Source organism: Ylistrum balloti, unplaced genomic scaffold (genome assembly GCF_031769215.1).
Source record: "Ylistrum balloti isolate Yb309-2 unplaced genomic scaffold, AGI_CSIRO_Ybal_v1 Utg370558, whole genome shotgun sequence".
Taxonomy (NCBI): domain Eukaryota; kingdom Metazoa; phylum Mollusca; class Bivalvia; order Pectinida; family Pectinidae; genus Ylistrum; species Ylistrum balloti.
In genome coordinates, this window is record NW_026782351.1 from 631998 (window position 1) to 657020 (window position 25023).

At 37.2% G+C, this 25023-nt stretch overlaps 2 protein-coding genes across 2 annotated transcripts; one reads left to right on the plus strand and one right to left on the minus strand.

The window, feature by feature from the left end:
- Positions 1 to 2339: 2339 nt before the first annotated feature.
- On the minus strand, positions 2340 to 10403 carry LOC132556287 (mitochondrial dicarboxylate carrier-like). Its single transcript, XM_060220670.1, has 9 exons — positions 10293 to 10403; positions 8872 to 8991; positions 5346 to 5506; positions 5107 to 5148; positions 4240 to 4354; positions 3985 to 4077; positions 3472 to 3552; positions 3162 to 3218; positions 2340 to 2438 (listed from the first exon to the last, which is right to left on the minus strand). The coding sequence occupies exons 1-9, from the start codon at positions 10401 to 10403 to the stop codon at positions 2340 to 2342; spliced, it is 879 nt and encodes a 292-aa protein (XP_060076653.1).
- Positions 10404 to 14004: 3601 nt separating this feature from the next.
- On the plus strand, positions 14005 to 23682 carry LOC132556311 (NACHT and WD repeat domain-containing protein 2-like). Its single transcript, XM_060220694.1, is given in 12 exon segments — positions 14005 to 14035; positions 14529 to 14581; positions 14916 to 14995; positions 15377 to 15414; positions 15948 to 16001; positions 16155 to 16226; positions 16443 to 16645; positions 16848 to 17012; positions 17375 to 17561; positions 18036 to 18190; positions 18682 to 22668; positions 23458 to 23682. Coding segments are annotated over 12 exon segments (5250 nt in total).
- Positions 23683 to 25023: the final 1341 nt, after the last annotated feature.

The window sequence follows — 25023 nt, forward strand, 5'->3', positions numbered from 1 at the left end:
ATGACGGGGTATAAGTCCCTGATAGAGTATATTGTTACAAAATGTCAAGAAAGCATTTCAAGGTAGTATTTAGAAACGTGTAGATATGTACAATGTTCAATTTTAACTACATATAGTTGAATACATTGTATATTTAAGTATATAATATACTTTGTAGATATTTTTTTATCAGATCATCCACTGGCATTCGGCATGCTTTGTTTTAATAAGGATTTTTTTTGTGAAGTGAAAAATATATGAAGAAAATTTGTGTAATAGAGACTTAAATGTGTATCGAAACGACATTAATTATTTATATTCGCTTTATTTGTGTGTACTTACTATAATGCAGATGAATATATCATGACGGGTCGTTCATTAAAAATCTGTTTTTACTTTCATTAAAATGTTTGCTTATAAATTGAACTATTTGAATAGATAAATAAATGTTGAAAGATAGATGAAATGTCAGTTTGTATTTCAATTGCTTACATCACAATATTGTAGCTAAAAAGTAACAGCACGGTACAGTAATGTGCACAGAACAGTAGTATGATAGTACAGCATAGTACATCACAGTATTTAGTAGTTGTTTGCTATCGGGTTAGTCCTGGGATGAAGGATATGACATACCAAAACAGACTGCAGACACTGAAACCTTCATCCTCATGTAACGTACACACCTCGTGGATTGCAAAAAATGGACACTGTAACCTGTATGATGCAGGAGAGAATTGAATCGACAACAAGGGAATTAGAAGACATCAACTCTAGAGGCAGATGTGTTTACGTAAGCAACATCTCAGCTTCCGCCATCAACGGTACATATAATGATTATGCTACAAAAACGAACGTACAGCTGAATGCATAAGACAGGCTCTCGTAAGAAAGGAGTAGGGTATGAAATCTGTTGGAACAACAGCAGTGCTAGCACGAATTGACTCACCAAAACGAGACTTGCAGTTCGAACATGTTGAATTTTTAAAAGTGGATAATATAACAATAATATTCGTACACCGGAATTTTCACAGATAAAAACGAAATTTAAGTCCGTAATATGTAAACTAGTACATATTTTATTCAAACCAATAACCAACACAAAACATGTAATATAAAGTGTTGCTTCTGCACACTATGAAGGTCAACTGGTCGCTTTAATACAAAATGATAGAATTGACCATGTCTTGACCTCACCCTGTCAAGGGCTGTAGGATAAGGAAATCTTACTCTATAGTATATCTAACACTATAAACTAAGTATATACGCCAACTCGTTGATGTGATTAAAAAAAACCTTCCTTCACCACTGCGTGCGAGATGTTTTACTTTGTTCCGATCGCCAGCAAAATTCAGTTCCGTCCTAGAAACATTCTGGTATTCCTACCTGCTTTTCTTGCGGTAGGTAGTTTTACCACACTTTGGATTAAATAACATGAACCTTGCACCTTGATACAGCATACAGTGAAATATTTACAAAAACGCAATCAGTACAAAAATGAAATAAGGTCATATATAGGGTTCATCCAATATAACTCAATATATCACAACTATTTCTGGTCCCAAGCCAACAGACAATTTCCACACAGCACACACAACTTTAATCACATTATTCAGGAACATTATCATGAATCTTTACATGTAAGAAAAATGTATTACAGTTCTGTTTGTATATACGACTGCCCAATACGTGGACGAACAACATTTCAATGAGAGGAGATTTACAATATTCGTTCAGCAACTTGAGAGCACCAACTCGGCAGGGTGTGTTTAACGAAAGCTAATTAATATAAATGAATCTTTCTGATACTTTGCATATAACAGATCACTCAAGCATGATATTTCAATAAAATTAAAGTGGCAACACAAAATTTACATTCAGGAAATAACTACAAGATCTCTTCATAAGCATGCAACTGTAAGGAAGCGCTGGATAAAACAAGATTGCACAAGACAATTTTATTTTGCCATTCATCTTGAATAACACTTTACCACGCTGATTTCGCGCGTTTTGTTTTTGTTTTTTTTTTTTTTGTTGTTGTTTTTTGTGTTTTTTTTTTGTTTTTTTGTTTTTTTTTGTGGTTTTTTTATGGAAAAGTACATTTTGAAATGTGGTACATTTTCAGCAGTCTTCAGGTGATGGCTCAGTATTGTTGTACTGATATTTTAAGTTAATAGACCCGCGTTCATCGCGAAAATTTTACTCCGAGCAACTTTATCTACATTTAGGTTTAACTGTACTTATAGGTCCACATTAGGCAAATCCAATAAAATAAATTTATTTTAAGAGGGACTTAGCCAGCTGCTGAAAATAGACAAGGCGTGCTCTGATATGAAATAAAGAATTCTAGACAACGTGGGAAGTTATTCCGGGTCGTCCCCGAAGTTTTGTCGTATCTGCTCCAGGAATATAAATATGAAGACTGTATGGGGTCCATAACGCACGAATGCTGGAATGAATCCCTGTAGAAGACAAACGGAAATAATAAATTATAGAACAGGGCGTGACTTGTTTTGTGTCTAACAACTATTGGGCCAGAGCACATTTAAGTTTCTTCGATTTCAAAATTATATTGTTTGAAAACAAGAAAATATTAACATGTTAACATAATAATAATCCAAACTCAAATTCATGAAATTTTAGTGAAATATGAAAAAAGAAAGATTTTATATGGAGATTCCTGAAAAAAGTACACGGAGAATAAGACCAGGCGTTCCGAAATAGTAAGCATGCTCTGCTTCATCGACGACAACCGCCATGTAAATTTGATCAATTCAAGTAAGTATTGACACGTTCTCAAACACGCCCAGCTATAACATAACTTTCATGTAACTCATTTTCTGACGACTAATTTCAAGGTCTTTGTAAAAGTATTAAATCAAATTAAATTTGAACTGCAATTAATTGTCCCTTTATAATCAAGTTATTTGAAAGCATTCTGAATAACAGATCCAATTAAGAAGCATTATAACACGTTATAAATCGAGAAAAGAATCTATGTTATTTGAGAATATTGTGTACAGATTTCATCACAACCGACAATACACTTTTAAATAAAGTTTACTTTTCAAACACTGCTATTTCAAAAGAAAAGTATTGATTTCCTTATTTCAAATCTACAAGAATTAACAAAGTCGCATAAACTCTACTGCTGAACTTATTTTCAGTTCAATAATCAATGTTACCTTGAAAAATCCTAACGGTCCATTTTTGGCAATGTCTGTTGCACATGCAAGTAAACCCTGAAAATAGTTTAAATGTCCACACTTTACAGAAATCCTTTACTGATCCATGAATTACACTTAAACTAATCACCGACTCACAACCAAGACAAAAATGCTGTTTAAAATTACTCATGACATTGGATAACTGAGAGTTAGACTGACATACAGTATAGAAATATATGTCACAAGCTTTCAAGGATAACACGATTCTAATTAATTCTAAGTAATAAAATAGTAAAAATAGTGATTAGGACGGATTTCAAATACTTACACTGTACTTTCCTTCTGGAGCGTTCATCATCCGGGTCTTCATCACATCCACGGGGTGACAAATTACCGTAGCTATAGTACCCTGGAAATTCATAACAGACTAAATAATCATAAAATGTTAAGACTTTATTTGTTGATTGTGATATAATTTTCACACTAATTTTTATTGGAATCAAATCGTCATTCGATTTGGTCAAATATATTTCCTGGCCTGATGTTTTGACTTTTTTTATCGTTACACGTTTTCGAAGATCTGGGTGAATACCAGACTATTGAGATAAAGAGCACTGCGGCACCTGTCCATCAATTGGTTATTGAAATTACGCATCATTTCAAAGAATATTGTTCACAATTATTGTCCCAACATTTTGCAGAGAAAAATGCCGTCCTTATTTTAGCAATCCCCAGGGTTTTGAATCAGGCGTGAGCTTCGGAGTACAATATTTTATGTTTTTTCTAACATTCATCCTCGAATGATATTCGTTGTTACATGACTTACAAAACATATACTCACCGCTACTGCACTGCAGGTCACGTGTGTAAACACATTGTCTGAGAAGTACCCGGTGTTCATAAGAGTTTGTTTGATCTGATCATAGCACGCCAACTGTTGACAACAAAGCAGCATGGTGTTTCACACACGAACTTAATACTCAAAAGTAGAACTAAATACAAAATATACTCGAAAAAAACTGCCTTTACAACACAAATTTCTTCTCATAGAACAAACATTTGATTGAAGTATGAAATCTGTTTCGAGTACACGCACCTGTCCGACAGTAACTAGGATCGCTCTAGAACTAGCCATGCTGGCACCGGAAAACATCCTCACGATTCCTTCCTCCCGCAATACGCGGTAGAAACCATGGAAGGCATTCCTGTAGCTACAAATACACGACAAAAGTTATAGACCAGGTCCGTGTGTAGATTGATTAATACATACAGTGAGGAACATGTCACCACAAAAGTTATAGAGCAGGTCCGTGTGTAGATTGATTAATGTGTACAGTGAGGAACAGGTCACCACAAAAGTTATAGAGCAGGTCCGTGTGTAGATTGATTAATGTGTACAGTGAGGAACTGGTCACCACAAAAGTTATAGAGCAGGTCCGTGTGTAGATTGATTAATGTGTACAGTGAGGAACAGGTCACCACAAAAGTTATAGAGCAGGTCCGTGTGTAGATTGATTAATATGTACAGTGAGGAACAGGTCACTACAAAAGTTATAGAGCAGGTCCGTGTGTAGATTGATTAATGTGTACAGTGAGGAACAGGTCACCACAAAAGTTATAGAGCAGGTCCGTGTGTAGATTGATTAATGTGTACAGTGAGGAACAGGTCACCACAAAAGTTATAGACCAGGTCCGTGTGTAGATTAATACATACAGTGAGGAACAGGTCACCACAAAAGTTATAGAGCAGGTCCGTGTGTAGATTGATTAATGTGTACAGTGAGGAACAGGTCACCACAAAAGGTATAGAGCAGGTCCGTATGTAGATTGATTAATGTGTACAGTGAGGAACAGGTCACTACAAAAGGTATGACAGCTCATATTAAATCTTATATTATAAATAAGCTTGTGTTTGTTGATGATACTTCCATCTTGTCCCTTTGTTTTAACACGAAGTGCTTACTTTCTTCTTTGTTCTTTTGGTAGTTTTACATCGTTTTGCATCCTGAAACAGAAATTAGGATATAACAGGAAGCTGAGCAACAGTTAGGTGTCGAAGAACAATTAACTGGAATTCAATGCATTGTTAATCGTAACAAGTAGGTTCTAGAACCATCCATTGCAAAACAAAATTTACTAACTGGAACAGGAACCGAACAGCTCATTCTCTTGTAAAAGTATTGCTTGCTGAACAATACTTACCTTACGTTGATCAGGTCAGCAGGGGTGCCCACGAAACCTCCCATGGCCCCAGACATCACGGCCGTGCCCACCTTTTGATAGAACGGCATCACGCTTCCATCCTTAGTCAACTGTTTCTTTATCGTCTCGTATATGGCAAACCGTGTGGTGGAATACGATAACTGGAGGGATAAACACAATGGCTGGTTATCACTGGAGAGATAGGACAATTGGAGTGATAAACATACTGGCTGGTTATCACTGGAGAGATAGGATAGGACAATTGGAGGGATACACACACTGGCTGGTTATCACTGGAGGGATAGGATAGGACAACTGGCTGGTAGTCATTGGAGAGATAGGATAGGACAACTGGAGTGATAAACATACTGGCTGGTTATCACTGGAGAGATAGGATAGGACAACTGGCTGGTAGTCATTGGAGAGATAGGATAGGACAACTGGAGTGATAAACATACTGGCTGGTTATCACTGGAGAGATAGGATAGGATAACTGGAGGGATAAACACAATGGCTGGTTATCACTTGGGGGATAGGATAGCACAACTGGAGGCATACACACACTGGTTGGTTATCACTGGAGAGATAAGATAGGACAACTGGAGGGATAAACACAATGGCTGGTTATCACTTGGGGGATAGGATAGCACAACTGGAGGGATACACACAATGGCTGGTTATCACTTGGGGGATAGGATAGCACAACTGGAGGGATACACACACTGGTTGGTTATCACTGGAGAGATAAGATAGGACAACTGGAGGGATAAACACAATGGCTGGTTATCACTTGGGGGATAGGATAGCACAACTGGAGGGATACACACACTGGTTGGTTATCACTGGAGAGATAAGATAGGACAACTGGAGGGATAAACACACTGGCTGGTTATAATTGGAGAGATAAGATAGCACAACTGGAGGGATAAACATACTGGCTGGTAGTCATTGGAGAGATAAGATAGAACAACTAGAGGGATAAACACACTGGCTGGTTATCACTTGAGAGATAGGAAAGGACAACTGGAGGGATACACACACTGGCTGGTTATCACTGGAGGGATAGGATAGGACAACTGAAGGATAAACATACTGGCTGGTTATCACTGGAGAGATAGGAAAGGACAACTGGAGGGATACACACACTGGCTGGTTATCACTGGAGGGATAGGATAGGACAACTGAAGGATAAAAATACTGGCTGGTTATCACTGGAGAGATAGGAAAGGACAACTGGAGGGATACACACACTGGCTGGTTATCACTGGAGGGATAGGATAGGACAACTGAAGGATAAACATACTGGCTGGTTATCACTGGAGAGATAGGAAAGGACAACTGGAGGGATACACACACTGGCTGGTTATCACTGGAGGGATAGGAAAGGACAACTGGAGGGATACACACACTGACTGGTTATCACTGGAGGGATAGGATAGGACAACTGAAGGATAAACATACTGGCTGGTAGTCACTGGAGGGATAAGATAGGACAACTGAAGGATAAACACACTGGGTGGTTATCACTGGAGAGATAGGAAAGGACAACTGGAGGGATACACACACTGACTGGTTATCACTGGAGGGATAGGATAGGACAACTGAAGGATAAACACACTGGGTGGTTATCACTGGAGAGATAGGAAAGGACAACTGGAGGGATACACACACTGACTGGTTATCACTGGAGGGATAGGATAGGACAACTGAAGGATAAACATACTGGCTGGTTATCACTGGAGAGATAGGAAAGGACAACTGGAGGGATACACACACTGGCTGGTTATCACTGGAGGGATAGGAAAGGACAACTGGAGGGATACACACGCTGGCTGGTTATCACTGGAGGGATAGGATAGGACAACTGAAGGATAAACATACTGGCTGGTTATCACTGGAGAGATAGGAAAGGACAACTGGAGGGATACACACACTGGCTGGTTATCACTGGAGGGATAGGATAGGACAACTGAAGGATAAACACACTGGGTGGTTATCACTGGAGGGATAGGATAGGACAACTGAAGGATAAACATACTGGGTGGTTATCACTGGAGAGATAGGATAGGACAATGGAGGGATACACACACTGGCTGGTTATCACTGGAGGGATAGGATAGGACAACTGGAGTGATAAACACACTGGCTGATAGTCATTGGAGAGATAGGATAGGACAACTGGAGGGATAAACATACTGGCTGGTTATCACTGGAGAGATAAGATAGGACAACTGGAGGGATAAACATACGGGCTGATAGTCATTGGAGAGATAAGATAGGACAACTGGAGGGATAAACACGCTGGCTGGTTATCACTGGAGAGATAATATAGGACATCTGGAGGGATAAACATACTGGTTGGTAGTCATTGGAGAGATAAGATAGGACATCTGGAGGGATAAACACACTGGCTGGTAGTCATTGGAGAGATAAGATAGGACAACTGGAGGGATAAACACACTGGCTGGTTGTAATTGGAGAGATAAGATAGGACATCTGGAGGGATAGACTTACTGATTGGTAGTCATTGGAGCAATGGATACATAATAAGAGAATAATTAGTTTGTTGTGTTTTCATTTCAATTGTATATCAAAATGTGCGTATTGCAAAGCTCGGGTTAGCATATACACGTTTGTAAATAAGTACACTTAATACTTTATCTAAACCAACTGTCATATTGATCAGCAAAAAGTGACTATGAAAAGTATATTACACTTGGGTGAAGTGACCGCTTCAAGTAACAATTTGTTGGAAATCTGGACGAACTGATTATAACACAGTCGATGTGGGTCAACTTATTGATGGTACCGTCGTTATATGTAATAGTTGTTATCTGTGCCACATCCTCGATACTGTGTGGGGTCCTGGAACATGTTATGGAGAAATTGAAGGCACAGGCGAAGCTATTTTACTGGATTCAGTCGAAAAGAACTGACCAATCTCATACTGATACGCTCCGCTTGAAAATTTAAAAGGAACAACTCCCAACTTCAAGGCCATTACCATATACCGTTATGCAACCTCGATATTCGTCTGATGTACATCTTATCCACAACTTCTTGCATAAGGAACCTTCAATGTGTGCCTTCCAGTGGTGCAGAGAGCGGAAGTGATCGTAATCCCTGGGGTATCGAGGATGAAGTCTTTTTTTATATCTTACCTGTCTACAGATAGAGGCCGACAAACCATTAAATATCTTACCTGTCTACAGATAGAGGCCGACAAACCATTAAATATCTTACCTGTCTACAGATAGAGGCCGACAAACCATGAATATTTACCTGTCTACAGATAGAGGCCGACAAACCTTTATATATTTACCTGTCTACAGATAGAGGTCGACAAACCATTATATATCTTACCTGTCTACAGATAGAGGCGAACAAACTATTCTATAACTTACCTGTCTACAGATAGAGGCAGACAAACCATTACATATCTTACCTGTCTACAGACAGAGGCCGCAAACTTTTCTATAACTTACCTGTCTACAGATAGAGGCAGACAAACTATTCTATAACTTACCTGTCTACAGATAGAGGCCGACAAACCATTATATATTCCTAGGATTCCATCATTTCTAATAATACGACCAATTAACGACGTGACCTTGACCTTCTCCAACTGTTGGGTCTGTAGGTGAACCTGTTACAAACATTTAATGATACAAAGTAATAGGTAATTGAACTTTATGTTTTCGATATTTTAATATAATTTCTAAAAACATTTAATACATTTTCAAGTGAGTTGTGTATCGGATATATTTATCAATACAAACACGGAAGTTATCAACAAAAACAAACAAAACAAAAGCCAAATATTGATAAAGATGTCCAGTCAATGACCAGTATTATCGACATACATAAAAAATCAAATGAAACCAACTGAATCGACCAAAGGAAATATTCGTACGGAGATATTTATAAAATACAAGAACAATTGTTTCAAAATGGGCGAGTGTAGTTTTTTTTTATCCACGACATTGTAAGCCTTATAATGCCAGCATTCCCTACTACATATCCAACAAGGAAATCGATATTTTTAAATGAGGTTATGTGGTGATTATAAACTTTTCCAGTAGTATTTTTCAGCCATAAGTCCTTGATCTGTCATCATCTCTCTCGGAAATCGTCATATTAGGAGCAAACCCTTGGCTATCGGGTCAGCTGTTTGTGACATTCCTTAATATAAACAGTTCTAACACAAACTCCCAAATAATAAATTTAAATTCAAAGTACACATAATAGATAAGAGAAGTACGGGTGTTACTACCTTAAATGAATTATTCACAAAATGAGAAATAGAAACAATCACTCTTATCACACAGTTTAGTCTGGGGCTATCCCAGTTAAATTGTAACACATATTTTTTGTCGCTAATTTTGGTCGGTTTGTTTGCGGGGCAATTTGAATCTTGTTACTTTGAAACTGGACGTCATCAATATGATTTCAAGTAAAATCGAAGGTTTTGTCAATATGATATTATCCAATCAGCTAACAGTAAATATTGATGTTGACTGTGGCTGTGAAAAACGCTGTTTACCCCGAAGTAGCTATGCGGTACTGCCTTATGTATCGGACTATTTCTGTTGAAGTTGTGAAACGTCTTTCCGTATGCATTAACAATGTTCAAATATGTAAATAGTCAGTGGTGCCAAATATATGACAAATATTTGGCACTGCTTGTTAGTTGTATTGTATTGGTCTATATTGTGTTACACACAGTCTGATTCTAAAGTAAATTGGCGTACACATGCGTAAATATGTAAATTTTAATACATGCGGTGTAGAACTCACCAGATTCATTTATAAAGTTAAAAACGGAAATCTGTATCCAAAGGTTGCACGGATAATTCTAAAGATATGTATTTTCTCCAAATGACACTTTTTGGTACATTTAGTTTCCACTGATCTGCTCGGTGCACACGTTAACATTGGTACACCTACCTTGATTAAATCTGCTGGATGTGTGCAACACGCGGCCATGGCACTAGCTATTCCACCAAAGTACCACCGTCCTATCCGTTTTGTCTTGTCGGGTACACTGGTTGCAGACATGGTTCCGATATAAATTCCTAATATATCAAAATCTTATATATTTCTCTAAAAACATACAATATAGTTGTACTACGGTGACCGTGGCCGGCAAATTCCTAACTTGGGCTGGAAACGTTGGTAGAGGTTTAATTAATGACCCGTAATCAGAGTTGTTATCTTGTGTTATTATATTGTAATCTTTTTAAGGTAACGTGTGTGATTTATTTTGTTGTTGGTTGTATTCTATACACATGCTCTTGGTGTTTGAGGGTCTTCGTTGCACGAGTTGCCTCCCTTCGTTTCTCTGGTTTTTTTTTTTTAAAATATAAATATATACTGGGGAACTTTTTTCTAAAACAATGTTCACTTTGCCACATTGTACTTCAGTCCCGGTATTTCAGGCAGGTGAGTGTAATGTTGTCACTGATTAAAAAGGATACATTTAGATTTCCAATATGGATTTTTGCTACTTCTCATTAACTAATGGTCACTTTCATAACATTTTGGAAATTATGGATACGACTAACATCAACTATTAAGCACCAACTTTATTTACTACGCAACCAATCAGGACAACTTTCAACTGATGTGTTTCATTTTTCCTATGTTTTGTTTTAGGTCGCAGTTTGTACTAAATGACTAGGTTGTTCATAATATCACGATTTCCTTGGATACATATTGACAAGTGAAGCAGAAAACTTATAACTTAGGGTTGCGATGTATATTAATGGAAAATCTAGGATTTTTTATGACCGACAATATGACCATATTTGGAAATGATTTGTTGTCTGATGCGACAGATGCCAATTATATTCGATGGTGATAAATCTGACTTGCAGTTTAGTTATCATTAACCTGGTATCATATTGAGAACGACGCATTGTTTGGGAGTACATAGATAGATGATGACGCAGAAAACGCTCGTACCTTTGAATCACCTAGTCTTACTCTCTTGTACTGTTTCAAAATGTCTCCGCGTAAATCTTTTTTCTTCTTCATCTTCGACTTTCCGTTTACAAGACTAAGTTTTGTTTATATACTTATATGTATTGTTTATTTATTTACTTGGGTAGGGTGGGGGTCTACACTGAGCTTTCCTCGTGCTAGCTCAATATTACATCTTATTCGGCTAAGTCTACAACTGACAAGGACAGATATATTGGTGTACAAACACAATGTAAGTCTTTACTTAGCAGGCATTGCGGGTACATTGTAGGACATAAGGATGCTACCTGCTATCCCCAATTGCGTGATCGAAAGAAGCGATTGAACTTCAGTTTTTTCACTCCTTCTTACTTTTAAGACCCTCACGTTTAAGTATTGAGTGTCTAAACGAGGAATACTGCCTTCAGGCCGCGAAATAAAATGGTACAACGTACTTCCTGTTTGAAGATAGCACTAGCCATCGTTTAATGACGGTCTCCAGGTGTACTTATGTTTTTCTTTCTTGTAAGCCTCTTTGTGATAGTGCGAGACTGAGGCTGACTTTATAGTGCTACTACACTGACCAGTAACACTATACTGACAACGTGCGAACCACGAACTATTACTGGGACTTGGTACACATTTCCAACCCACGATCTATATTATGTGTATTATAGTAGGCTGAAATTTTGTGCCAAGTCCCCGTCGTTGTCAATATAATGTGACTATTTTATACCGCCATGTCCATATGATATTTAAATGCTGTTGTCAGGACGTAAAACAAAAAAGAAATAACTTACATTCATATTATTAAGGTTTCCGAAATTTGATTGTTACGTAGATCATCGTTCAATAATTATTCCTATAAGTAAGGAAAATAAGACTTGGTAAGCGTGTCGTGAACAGGACATCGCCATCCGCTCGTGCAAATACACAAAATCAAATCATCCATACACCCTTATGGTTTTAAAAGCAATTACAGTAACATTTCGGGATATCTGTTTAAGTAATACTCAATGACCTTTCAAGCAAATCCGCATCTGCGGTAGGTACCTACCGACATAGCTGTAATTAATTCTGAGGGCTGGGCTTCAGTGGTCTATCATAAAACTGACCAACGCCTGCTATCCAACTGTGTAAGTAAACACATCACCACATGCTGTCTGATGTTTAGATTCTGTGTGTACATATGTGTGATTTTTAATAGGAATTTGTTAATGTCCAATTAGATTTAAATAATGTATCCCTGTTAAGTACTAGCCGAAATATACCGCTCGGCTAAAAAGAGAGTTTCTCTTTAGCTCAATCGGTGGAGCGGCAGATTGTGAGGCCAGGGGTTCCGGGTTCGAATCCTAGCAGATACAATGAAATAAGTAATTATTCTGTTACAATAACATAAAAAATTGTGTCCATTGTACTTGTGTAACAAAAACTTAAAAGTTTGAATTTTGAGATTATCATGTTTTAACGACAAAACAGTCTTAGAAAATTATCATTTTTATTATAGTAAAAGTTACCGTATTGTGAAATCCGTTCCGTGTAGATGCAATAATTGTGTAAGAGTTGTCTCCCGTGCTGTCACTCGGGTAAACAAACATGTCTGCTCGGTATTTTTAGGTTATAACTTGTCCAGGTATGTTTTGCTTTTGTTTGATTTGTTCAATTTCTGTTAATGACGGTGATTTCCACGTTTGTCGATATATGTGGAGACATTATTGCTAGTCATTTTGATACTTACAACACTAACCAAGAAACACTAAACAGTCGAAATGTTCGCTCATACACAAACCACATGGCATTGTTGATGTTTGCTGGCAAATAGATCCTCGCACGTTGGGAGTGTTTCGGCGGTAAACTTTTTATATCTACTTCAAAACTATGACTCTCTATAAAAAAGTAAAGTTTTCTTTCGTTGCTCTGGTGTGTTTATAGTTTACAACACTACACTTATCAAACACGTACAGTATTACATGTACACTGTATTACTGTACACATACAATACATGTACACTGTATTACTGTACATGTACAATTTACATGTATAATTGTTCGTGTAAAATGTTGCATTATGTAAAATTTGAAAGTGTATAGTGGTTTCTTAAACATTGAACTAATTTTATCATACTTCATTCTCTCACTGAAGACTTAGGTTCGACTCCAGGTCGGGGTATTCAGCAGGAGTGCCGAAATTTATTAGAACTCATGTTTTATTGTAATCTGACCACATGATGGCTGTCATTAAATCTTACTAATGTTTTCTCCTTTCTTTGTTAATGTTTCAATTGCACCTTTTCCCCCAAATGTTTTGTTTGATATATCCTACGAAATTCAACCCGCATGTTTTCTTACAATAATGCAAAGATGAATAAGCCCTTAAATCATAATGTTGATTAGAAAATGTACTTAAAATAGGACTTTAGAATACTAGCACTTCTACTGAAACTGCAATATATAGGGCTGGGCTTATTATCGGACATTGACATGCAGGCAGAGAGATATGGTATAAAGATAGTGCTTCTAACCATTGCACTTCCCACTAAAATCAAAGTATTGATGATAATTAATTATTAATTACAATGATATTTCAATGAAATATGAAATTAGTGTTATTATTTTGTTTGTTTATTTTAATATATTTGTCACTTTTTATTACAGATTTAGAAGACTGGGACTCCCACAGGTCCAAACAAAAGAAAGGGATGGCATCCCAAACCAAAAAGGCCCCACCAGGTGAACTCAATTTTCAAGCTTTCTGATTCGTGATCAAAACTTACATGTATTAGATTTGTATCTAATTACTTATTAATCATTCTTTTTATTACTATTGCCTTTTTAAATTGATTATGACTTTAAATGGAAATGCAGACAGTACCTGATCAAGTGAGCTTATCACCCCAAAACTTTGAAATAACTACTACTATTATACATACTGTGGTTTGAAAGAAAACCATTTTCCTGTTTGTCTGACGAGAAAGGAAAAATAAATGATTACATTTTGCTTGTTGTTTAAATTATTACGAAAATTAAACATTTTTAGTAATCTAGAAAGTTTCTGTTTTGTTTTCTTATTTGGTTACACAATAGAACAAATATTCAGTAATCTGCCTATATATTTTATATCTACTTCAGAAAATTGTTAACTTTTTTTCTCATTATTTTGTAGTCTCCAGTAATAACAAACAGCATTAACAATACACATATTTGTTCTTTTTCCCTTTTTTAGATTCCAAAAGAGCAGTATTGAAAAAGCATGACTCCTCTTTTAACTTACTTCAGGTACGTTTTTTTCATTACATATTTAGCCATAGTTCTTGTATTGTATAGTTATATAATCTAGAAGTTTTATCAATTTTTTTTATCTTCAGAATTAAAATAAAACAGAAAAAAGACATTCAGTAGACACTTCTAAACCTAGTTTCTAATCAATCTGTATGATTACTTCAGATTGACTGCAGACCATAAAGCACAGCTTACATGAGGAAGTTAAATGTGACAGTTGTTAAATATGTTCACATTAAGAACCTTATCATTATCTGTCTTGTTCAGAAATGACCTGATATATATATAATTTGTCAGATAACTTTAGAAATTGGTTTGATTTTGTTTTTAGGGCAAATCCCAAAATGCTACCACTATTTCAAAACCAAAATCTTACCAGGCATCACAGAAACCAAAACAGGACAAATCAAGGTAAGTTTATAGAAAAGGCATTATTGTGATTATTGTGTGAGTCCCTGCAGATAATATATTAGTGTTACCCAAGATACATTTCCAGGTATTCTATAAAACTAATCAGAGAAGATATATCATGTAAATAGAGAAATCATTACAAGTATTATGTAGGTACAATGTCGGTGTATCTATAAGATACAAGGGTTAACTATAGAGACGATGTATTTTATCTGATAAACATTTGAAATTAAATCTTATTATCATTTCCATGATCGATGCCTATGAATCTTGTAACACAGTATCCTAAATTTTCTGTTCTTCTGGGAAACCAATTGATAGATAGACTAGTTATTTGTAGTTGTAGAGGGTTTACAGATTTTTGATCACATATTTTAACAGGACAGCAGACAGGAAAGAAACAGCAAGTGACAATACAGGTAAGATGTTTCATTCTTCTGTGGTCTTGTTGGAGAAACACAACTTTACCCATGTCTATCATATCAGGCTATGCCCTACTCAGACCCATCATGGTTTTTTCCAGGATTGTTATCATTACTCTCGACACTTCATTTCGGGTTTTTGGGTTATAAAAATACCCAGGATGAATTCTTCTTTCGCGATTCCAATGTCAACGTCACAAATGCTTCCTTCAAAGATCTGTTTATTTATTAGTATATTTACAATTTCTTTTTAAAAAAAGAATGAAATTAGCTTGTTGAAGTCATTCATATCTGAACTAATAACAGTGTTTTTCTTCCATTTGGAGGCCAAACATAACTTCAATTTTGTAGTCAGAGATTAGAGTAAATCTTGCTCCCTGAATATAAAACATTTTAATGATGATTCATAGAAGTTATACTCCAGTGTAATTTTTATTGAAAACTCACAGATTATGCAAGGAAATATTCACAAGTGTACCCAATGACTTTATACAAGTATATAGTAATAATATTTATGTTATCATTGACAGTGAAAGAAGGTTTTGACAAAGAAGCAGAGCAGCAGTTTGAAAGGATGTTACAAGGTCAACTAGACAAACATCCCATCTGTCGTTCCCACACATTCCTAGATCTATCTATCAGCTCAACATTCTCAGGTCAGGTATTGTTTGTGTCTCTATGAGCATTCCATATTCCTAGATCTATTGTTTGTGTCTCTATCAGCTCAACATGCTCAGGTAAGACAACAGACAACATCCCACATATTCCTAGATCTATTGTTTGTGTCTCTATCAGCTCAACATGCTCAGGTAAGACAACAGACAACATCCCACATATTCCTAGATCTATTTTTAGTATCTCTATCAGCTTGACATCCTCTGGTAAGCTTCCTGTTGCTTTGTTACAGACGAACAGGTTAGAGTTGTTGTTATGTTAGATTAGTCAAAAGTAATCAGGTTTCGTTTAATGTCACATGATTAATAAACTATGGAATTTTTTGTAATTCATCATTATTAATTTATCAGACATGCGGGCAGAACGGAATGCAATAGTACGTGAGGCTACACCAAAGCTGCGTGACTTCTGTGCAGAACATGACCTAGACTTTCAGATGGTAGACATGAGGTGGGGTGTGACCGACGATAGTCAAAATGACCACACTGTGGAGAAGATTTGCTTGCTGGAGGTGGAAAACTGTCAGAAAATCTCCCTGGGACCTAACTTTGTGGTAAGTATTGTATACATCTGAGATTTAGAATTAGAGCTTGTATAATTTGTACGATTTTATTTTCAAGAATAGCATTGATAATGAAATGACACTATATCTCATTTGCCAACTACTCAATTTATCATTTCTGCTTCAGAAATGTCACTCAACTTCGTTTAAGGACAAAATTAGAAAATTTGATATGCAACAATGTTCATTTCAGCTTATTAAAGGATCCAGATATGGCTTCCGTCCCATCCCCACTGAACTATCTACAGAAGATTTCACACTGCTTACTAATTACACCACCAACCCTGAACATACAAAGTTGCTGAAAACCTGGTACCAAAGGGACGACAACAGTAAACCTCCACAGTATGTCCTTCAGGTGTGTATAACCCACAGTGTGTCCTACAGGTGTATATAACCTACAGTATGTCAGACAGGTGTGTATACCCCACAGTATGTCCTTCAGGTGTGTATAACCCAAAGTAAGTCCTTCAGGTGTGTATAACCCACAGTATGTCCTTCAGGTGTGTATAACCCACAGTATGTCCTTCAGGTGTGTATAACCCTAAGTATGTCAGACAGGTGTGTATAACCCACAGTATGTCCTTCAGGTGTGTATATCCCACAGTATGTCAGACAGGTGTATATAACTAACAAATACCTAGGTACACATTGTAGTAGGAGTTTTGTCTGAAAAAAAAAGAAAATATAGATACAGATGACCTTATGTTATCTTTGCAGCCAATCAGGTCACAGTTCACATTTTTTGGAGATTACTCACCAGGATGCGAGGAGAAACGAATCAAAGACACAAACAACTGGCACCAAACTTTTGAACAGTTACAGCTAATCCTCAGACATGCTGCCAAGGCTGCTGCGGAGGCAGGGAAAATGTCTCCTCAAGCCCTACAAAAGTATTTCCAGTCTGGTATGTATCACTAGCATTGTCCTCATCACATGTACATTGATTTTTGTATGTGTATTCTTCAAGAAATCTTCTCATTTCTTTTAACTTTCAAAATGATTTATACTTTAGGATTTGTCATATGTTGAGTTGAAATTTAGATGTAGACCTTAAAATCAGTAAAACATTGCTCCGTGAAACTGGTTTATGTAAAATTACTTTTAATTGTTTTGATTTCAATGAAATTTCCGATAATTAGATGTTGTGGAATGCACAATATTTTATAATTTTTTCAAACATATATTAAATCAATGTTGAAACGTGCAGAATGCCTTTGTTGATGACAATTTTTTTCAAATCCATTGAGTTTTGATGCTTATGTAAAAATATCAAAATCACACTTTATATAAAAAGTTCAGAAAGATTGTGAAAAGTGGAAATGCACGCTTGCAAAAGAGTATAGCTGTACTAAGAACATAGTTTACACTTTTGTTTCAGTAACAGAGAAGGAGATTAAGACAGGATTACTAGATGTCAATGATCCAGTCGCCCACACTGTTGTTTACTGTCGAACTTTGACTGGGGTTAAAGAGGTATCTTTGGCAGAGAAAAATATCAAACGATACATTGATATCAAAGATGAAAATGGCAAGGTATGTAACAAATGGTTATCTATTCATTAATGTGCAAATATATTGATACTGATATTTGATTCTAATAACTGCATAAAAATCAGTATGAAACAATACCATACTATTAGCTCTCCATTATTTGCTCAATTAAGGCATATTAACCCAATCAACCTTCTCAAAACATTTTGATAACTTCAATTTTCAGTCATGAGCATTCCTTTCCTGCAAAATAGTCTCTTCCCCTCTACTCCATATACATGGTGAAATGCTTCCACATGTAATGATTTCATATTGAGATGGTCACCACACTGTTTCGAGAAGCGTTGTTTGGTAAAGTCTATGTATTTGATAACCAGTATTTAATATGAGAATTCATTTGTTCATATCAATTTTGATCATCCTTATAAGCGTACATTTGACTGTTTTCAAATTTCAATACTCAGGTAGAGAAAAAAACAAGCCTTACTTCACACAGAAATCTTCTTATAAAGCAGTTTTACCTATCTTTGTAGCTTGAAGTTGATAAAGAAGTAGAGAGTCTACAGAATGAACTTTACAAGAAAATATTGAAGAAACTGAAAGGTTTAAACCGTCGTGAGTATGGAATTCCCTGGATATCTGGAGGTATTGACCCAAACACGAACGAACATCATGCAAACTACATAAGTAGCTTCTGTAACGACTTCCTCTCCGACATGAAAGTGTTGATAGAGGAAGCAATGTCCGACTACCTCCCAAATATTCGCTGGTCTGAGTGGTACACTGATTATGCAGAGCTAATTCACCATCTCCAGTTCTGTAATACAAAGTGTGAGACGTTCTGTGGGCAGACTGATGTTCTTAAAAGTGTCCAGTCTTACATCCTAATGGACACATCACGTAAGCCTCTAGTCATTCACGCTCCTTCAGGGGCAGGAAAGACATCCATCATGGCCATGATCATGAAAAATCTGTCACCCTGGTTCAAAAGGAAAAAGCATGTTGGAGTTATTCGCTTCCTTGGCACAAGTCCTTTGAGCACCAATGTTTATAATGTTTTGTTTGGTGTGTGTGGACAACTAGCAGACATTGCCAATATCATTATGGAACCAGTCTCTTATAAGAGCATGAAAAATTTAGTGGAATATGTGCCAAGATTTCTGCGGCGTGTTGCTATGGCAATCAAAGATCCAATTGTCATTCTTCTAGATTCTTTAGACCAGTTGACACCCGACCATGATGCATATTCTTTGGCATGGCTACCTATCACACTGCCCTCAAACATGAAACTGATTGTGTCCACATTACCAGAAGAACACAGCATCCTTGACACCCTTAGAGACATACTGCCTGCTGATCAGTGTTTTGTGGCAGTTCCCCCACTCTCAATAAAAACGGGCAATGAGATAGTGAGTAAATACCTTGGTAAGAGGAAGCGATCATTGACTGACAAACAACTCAAGTTCCTTCTATCTTACTTCACAAAGAGACCAGGACCACTTTATCTGAAGTTGCTGTTGGACGAAGCAGTAAAGTGGAATTCTTACACACCTGAACATGATCATGTTCTGACAGATACTGTCTGAAGTGCTATCTCACAGTTATTTCAGAACTTGGAGGTTAAGTTTGGAAAGGTATTGACAAATCATGCCCTTGGTTATATCACTGTTGCCATGAATGGTGTGTCAGAGATAGAGATGGAAGATGTCCTCTCCTGTGATGACGAGGCTCTCAATGATGTTTACCGTTACCACGATCCACCTGTAGAGGGCATAGTACGTATACCTCCAGTACTTTGGGCTCGTCTTCGTTATGATCTTAAGGAATATCTTGTGGAGAGAAGGTCTTACAACAAGTACACATTAAACTGGTACCACAGACAGTTCACTCAGGCTGGCCGTACATTGTACACACAGGGAAAAGCTGGGGAAAAACTTCACAGGAACTTCTCTGAAATCTTCATGCCCCAGTCAGTCAGGCGCAACATTGAGCTTAAATGGAGGAAAAAAACTATAGTTGATGCTGACAGACAAATCACACCACAGGCGATGGTGAGCAAGAACAAGAGAATGCTGTCTTGTCTGCCGTACTACATTAATAATGCCAAAGAGATGATCTCATCAGATCTTGCTAAAGAGAAATGCTACTGCAATTTTCAGTTCCTCAAAGCAAAGGTTGCTGCTTTTCCTCTGACAGCACTTCAAGAGGACCTAGCAATGTTTGTAAATAGAACAGAGGATGAAGAAGTTCAGAGGCTCAGATACTTCTTTTCAGCTTGCAAAAGAGAGGAAATTGGTAACGCCGATAAATTCGCTGTCAGTCTGCTTGCTAAAGTATCACCGACAGAAAGAGAAGTCAACCTTAAGAGATTACTGAGTGCAGCTCTAGAACACTTACAATCTCAAAATAAGCCTTTGCTTATTCCGAAATATGCCTGTATGGCTCTTGGTGCCGACACTACCAGTGCAATGCAAGACATGCTGAGGAGCTGTGAAGAGATCATGGACGTAGGTGGGGATTCTGTTCTATTACGTTTGAGTAGAATGGAGTTAGATAAAGAGAACAAATATCAACATGCAGTGTATAGTGTTATCACTGAAGAGCAACAAGAAGTCAGTCTACCGAATTTATTCAACAATGGACTGCTACCAAAAGTAGATCGAGCTAGCAAGTATATATATCACATTGAGAACGGTCGAATGAATACTGTGAATCTATTCAGAAAAACTACTATGAGCAAGACGCTATCAGAGGTGTCCCCGAAAATGTCAGGAAAGACCAACCCTGTCATGTCGGCGTTCGACACTGAACCTTCACACGTTGCCCTTCTGTTTGATGATAGTAGTATTCTGGTGATCGAACTCAGTACCATGAATCCGGTGATATTGGCGACCTTATCCGAAGACGCATCTGATGTTTCCAATTTGGTGTGTACTGGCTGGGACAGTCCCACTGTCATAGCAACAGGCATTTGTAGAGACACAGGGGAGGACAAGAATGATAGTGGATTCGTTCGAATTTTCACAACCTCTGACAAAGGCAAGGATTCTCAAATGAAAATACCTGTTTCATTCTCAAGTGGTCTAGTACATTTGGGAGCATCAGAAGACTTTCTTGTTGGGCTCTGTAACACTGATAACTCGTGCACGCTGATTGCTATCAAACTAGAGGAGTTTACCAAAGTGAGTGAAATATCTCTGCCAGATGTGATGATTCAGATGTCTGTTGCTAGAAAGCAACGTTTGGCTGTGGTCCTGTCCCAAAAAGGCGTTGCCACCTTATTGAACTGGGAAGAGCAGACGGTCCTAAACGTGCTTTCTACAAACGATCCAGCATCGTGTTTGTATGTCAACTGGTCACACAAACTGGCAACGATTGGAGACTCTCAGGGGCAAATTGTGTTATACGACATACACACAAACAGCCACTGCGGCAGATTCCTTGCCCATGAAGGTGGCATACAACAACTAATGGGCGCAGATGATCATATCTTTTCCCTTGGCACCAACAAAGAACTGAAAATCTGGTCAGTGCCTACCCTTAGACAGAATACAGATCAAACTAACAACCCGAGAAGTATTGCAAGCAGTATCGGTCTGCTTGGCCAAACTGAGGTAGCCAGTGTTGACATTACCTTGGACAGTCTTGAGCTTCTGACAGCATCTCGGGATAACACTATTAGCGTTTGGTCATTTCCTGATATGGTACTGAAAACTGTCTTTGATATTGGAATCACGGGGAATAAGATTCAGGTGATTTCCAATGAAATATGTGTGGCTTTAGATAAAAACAAAAAGGAAATGAAAATATTTAGATTAAAGAATGGTGAGAGCGCTGTTGACTATGATCTCCCAAGAGGTGCACTGGACTTCACTGTTAATCAGGACCGTTCACTCATGTGTATTATTTGTCAGAAGGAGAAGGGACATATGATTGACGTCATGGATCTTAAAGTCCGGCAATCAAAGAAAACGTTTTACCTGAAAGGTGTCCCTGAATATGCAGCTATTGATATCAGTCTTAGTGCAAACAGTAGATATGTTTTGATACGTACAAAAGTGACTGACGAGTACTTCAAAGTTGTAGAAGAAACTTGGAAGAAGGAAGAATCCTTCTACCAAAAACCCCGCCGCTATCGCTTTAGTGCAGCAGACCTGACCCAAGCCACAGGTGGAGTTGTGCATTGCTTGAGAAGTGTGACCAAGTTTCCTCAACTAGGAGAGGCCATGACAGCCTTTCAAGGGAATGTTGTTATGCTTACAGCGCGGCGTTGGGTGTTATTCTGGGACATCCCAACTGGAAAATGTGACAAGAAGATGAATAAAGTGGATAGGAAAGGAATGATGTCTCGTCCAGAATGGCTTGGCCAAGACGTCACCAGCACACCTTTGACACTTGTCCAGAGCAACAATGGGAAGTATTTGGCTTTAGGGACAGAGGAGGGTTATCTCTTCATCTACGTCGCCGATTCGGGACAGCTTGTAACGAAGAAGTCTTCGTGTTCAAAACACACTACCGCGGTAAGCAGAACTGTGAAATTTTAATTTATTTGTAAAAGGTGCCATTACAAAATTATCATTATCCACTATCCTACATTTTATTTTGCGATATTGTTCTGATTTCCACATTGTTTTAAAAGTTTACAACAGTGATAAGTTTCCTACATTCTTTGGTTCGAAACTCCTCAGATCCAAACTTTCTTTTTTCTTAAATTTATATAAATTTCACCTTGTCCTGTTCATTTTAGTTTTTTTCATTACCCCTGTTTTGGGAGGGAGTGTTGGCGATACACATATTTACAAGTTCGCAAATCTTAGCTTAAAATTTTGAATAAATATTGATTACTGGGATTAAAAACAATATACTCACAAATGCTTGTATTTGGTAGCGATATTCTATGTTCGATATCACATGTACACGTGGAGATCAGTTTTCGTGGTTATTGATATATCAAAAATTTGTATGTCTTGCTTTTCAGTGTATAATTTACTAGTCTTAAATGGTATGGAAACATTGATAAGACATTATTCACAAAACTACATATAGTGTTGTTTTTCTAAGTAGTGTTGCGGAAAATGTGATCTTTTGAGGTTTTAATTCTACGGTGAGAGGCGAGCTATGAAACGGTCATAGGTAAACTTTGTAGGATAAACAGTGTTTCGATATAAGCATGTTCTTAATAAAACATCGACTGTAATCCAGACTTTCTATAAAGACTTAAGTGTAGTCATAGAAGTTCCTTGTAATTCTGGAAGTAATTTTTTTCAAAAAAAGTCCTAAAGTAATTTACATCATCTTGTGTTTTGTAGGTTACACTGACTATATTTTCACCAAATAGTGAATGGGTGACCTCTGCTTGTCGTAACAATACTGTCAAGATTTGGGAAGCCTGTTCAGGGAAGGAGATGTTCAGCATTAAGGCCAATTTCGAGGTAGTCAGCATGGGATTCTCAGCCAACTCTCAGACCCTTGTAGTATCCATTGGATCCAAAATCTCAAGGATACTACTCTATACTCTCCATACAGGCTGTTAGTCAACACCATGGGTATTGCGTAGTGAAACATTCAACCGTATGACCATGGAAATCTAGCCCTGGCAAAATGCAAACTAAGGGACACCTTTGAAGTTCAACATTGTTGCCTGAAAAAATCTCGACATCATTACCATGAAGATAGCAGTACCAGAGTGAATCTTACATGACGGTGTTTCCATGACATTTTCTACCATGGCGATCCAATATATCAATATATGAACACAAGACGGGTTGAACGTTTCAGATTACTGAGTGCTTCGCCGGAGCTTGATGACTTTTCACCAGCAAAAAAGCATCATTTAGGACAGTTCTTTCACCATGACCATGGATTATTATGATGACGAGACCAGCATTTACTAAGATTAGAAAATGTTACGTTTTATCAGGAATATAGACTAGGAAAATCGCCACTGAGTTAACATTGTCCTCAATAGCTATAGGCCAACAAATCATGTTCATCTAAACTGGAAAGAATTAATAGACGTGTGTGTCTGGGCCAGTGACAAGTTAGTTCGTGCTAGACAGATGCCACTCAATTTGAATCGCGTTCTGAGGAGGGAAATTTGATCTTGGGAAACAAAAATTAATGTTCGTTTGTTAGAATCCTGACTAGCATGTAGAAAGAAATTATATAGGATATGCTGTTAAAATTTGGAAAGAGAGTGTGAATAGCTTGTCTTTCAAGCACACGTATTTAAGTTTTTCAATATATTAATTCTAACGAGCTTATTACATTAGATATTATTAGACATTTGTCGAAATTTCCACTTAGTAAGTAAAGGTAATCAAATCAAAGAGAATGGGTAAAATTGTCAATGAATGCCTGAAATGTTTCCTTTTCAAAACCTAACTTATATGTATATTTGTTTTAACATTACATTTCGCATCTCAAATAATAAACGATTTAATTGTTTCGTATTTTAAGGTTCTCTCACGAAATCAAAAAATGGAAATTCGATCCAAAATCTTTGGAGCGGAGAACATAGATCTCACCACTGTGCTATCGTTAAGTTATTGATTCCATGCACATAAATTGTAGAGTTTGAAATGTCAATGTTTATTTCAGAAAAGAAAAAAAAACAATCTTTGTGTGTCTCTGTGCACTTCACATTTATGCTAAAAGAATTTACATGTCTGGTGTCATTCGATCACTTTGAATTTGTATAAGGCGACCCCTAGGTTTTAAAAATTACTCTCTTAACATCACTGACGGGTGCGAGGAGAACCACTTGAGTAGAGAGCGGAGATATTACCACTGTGCTATCATATTACACATATTAAATATGTAATCAAACACTGAACCCATTCTGTGTTTCTATTTGTGTGAAATGCAAATTATAT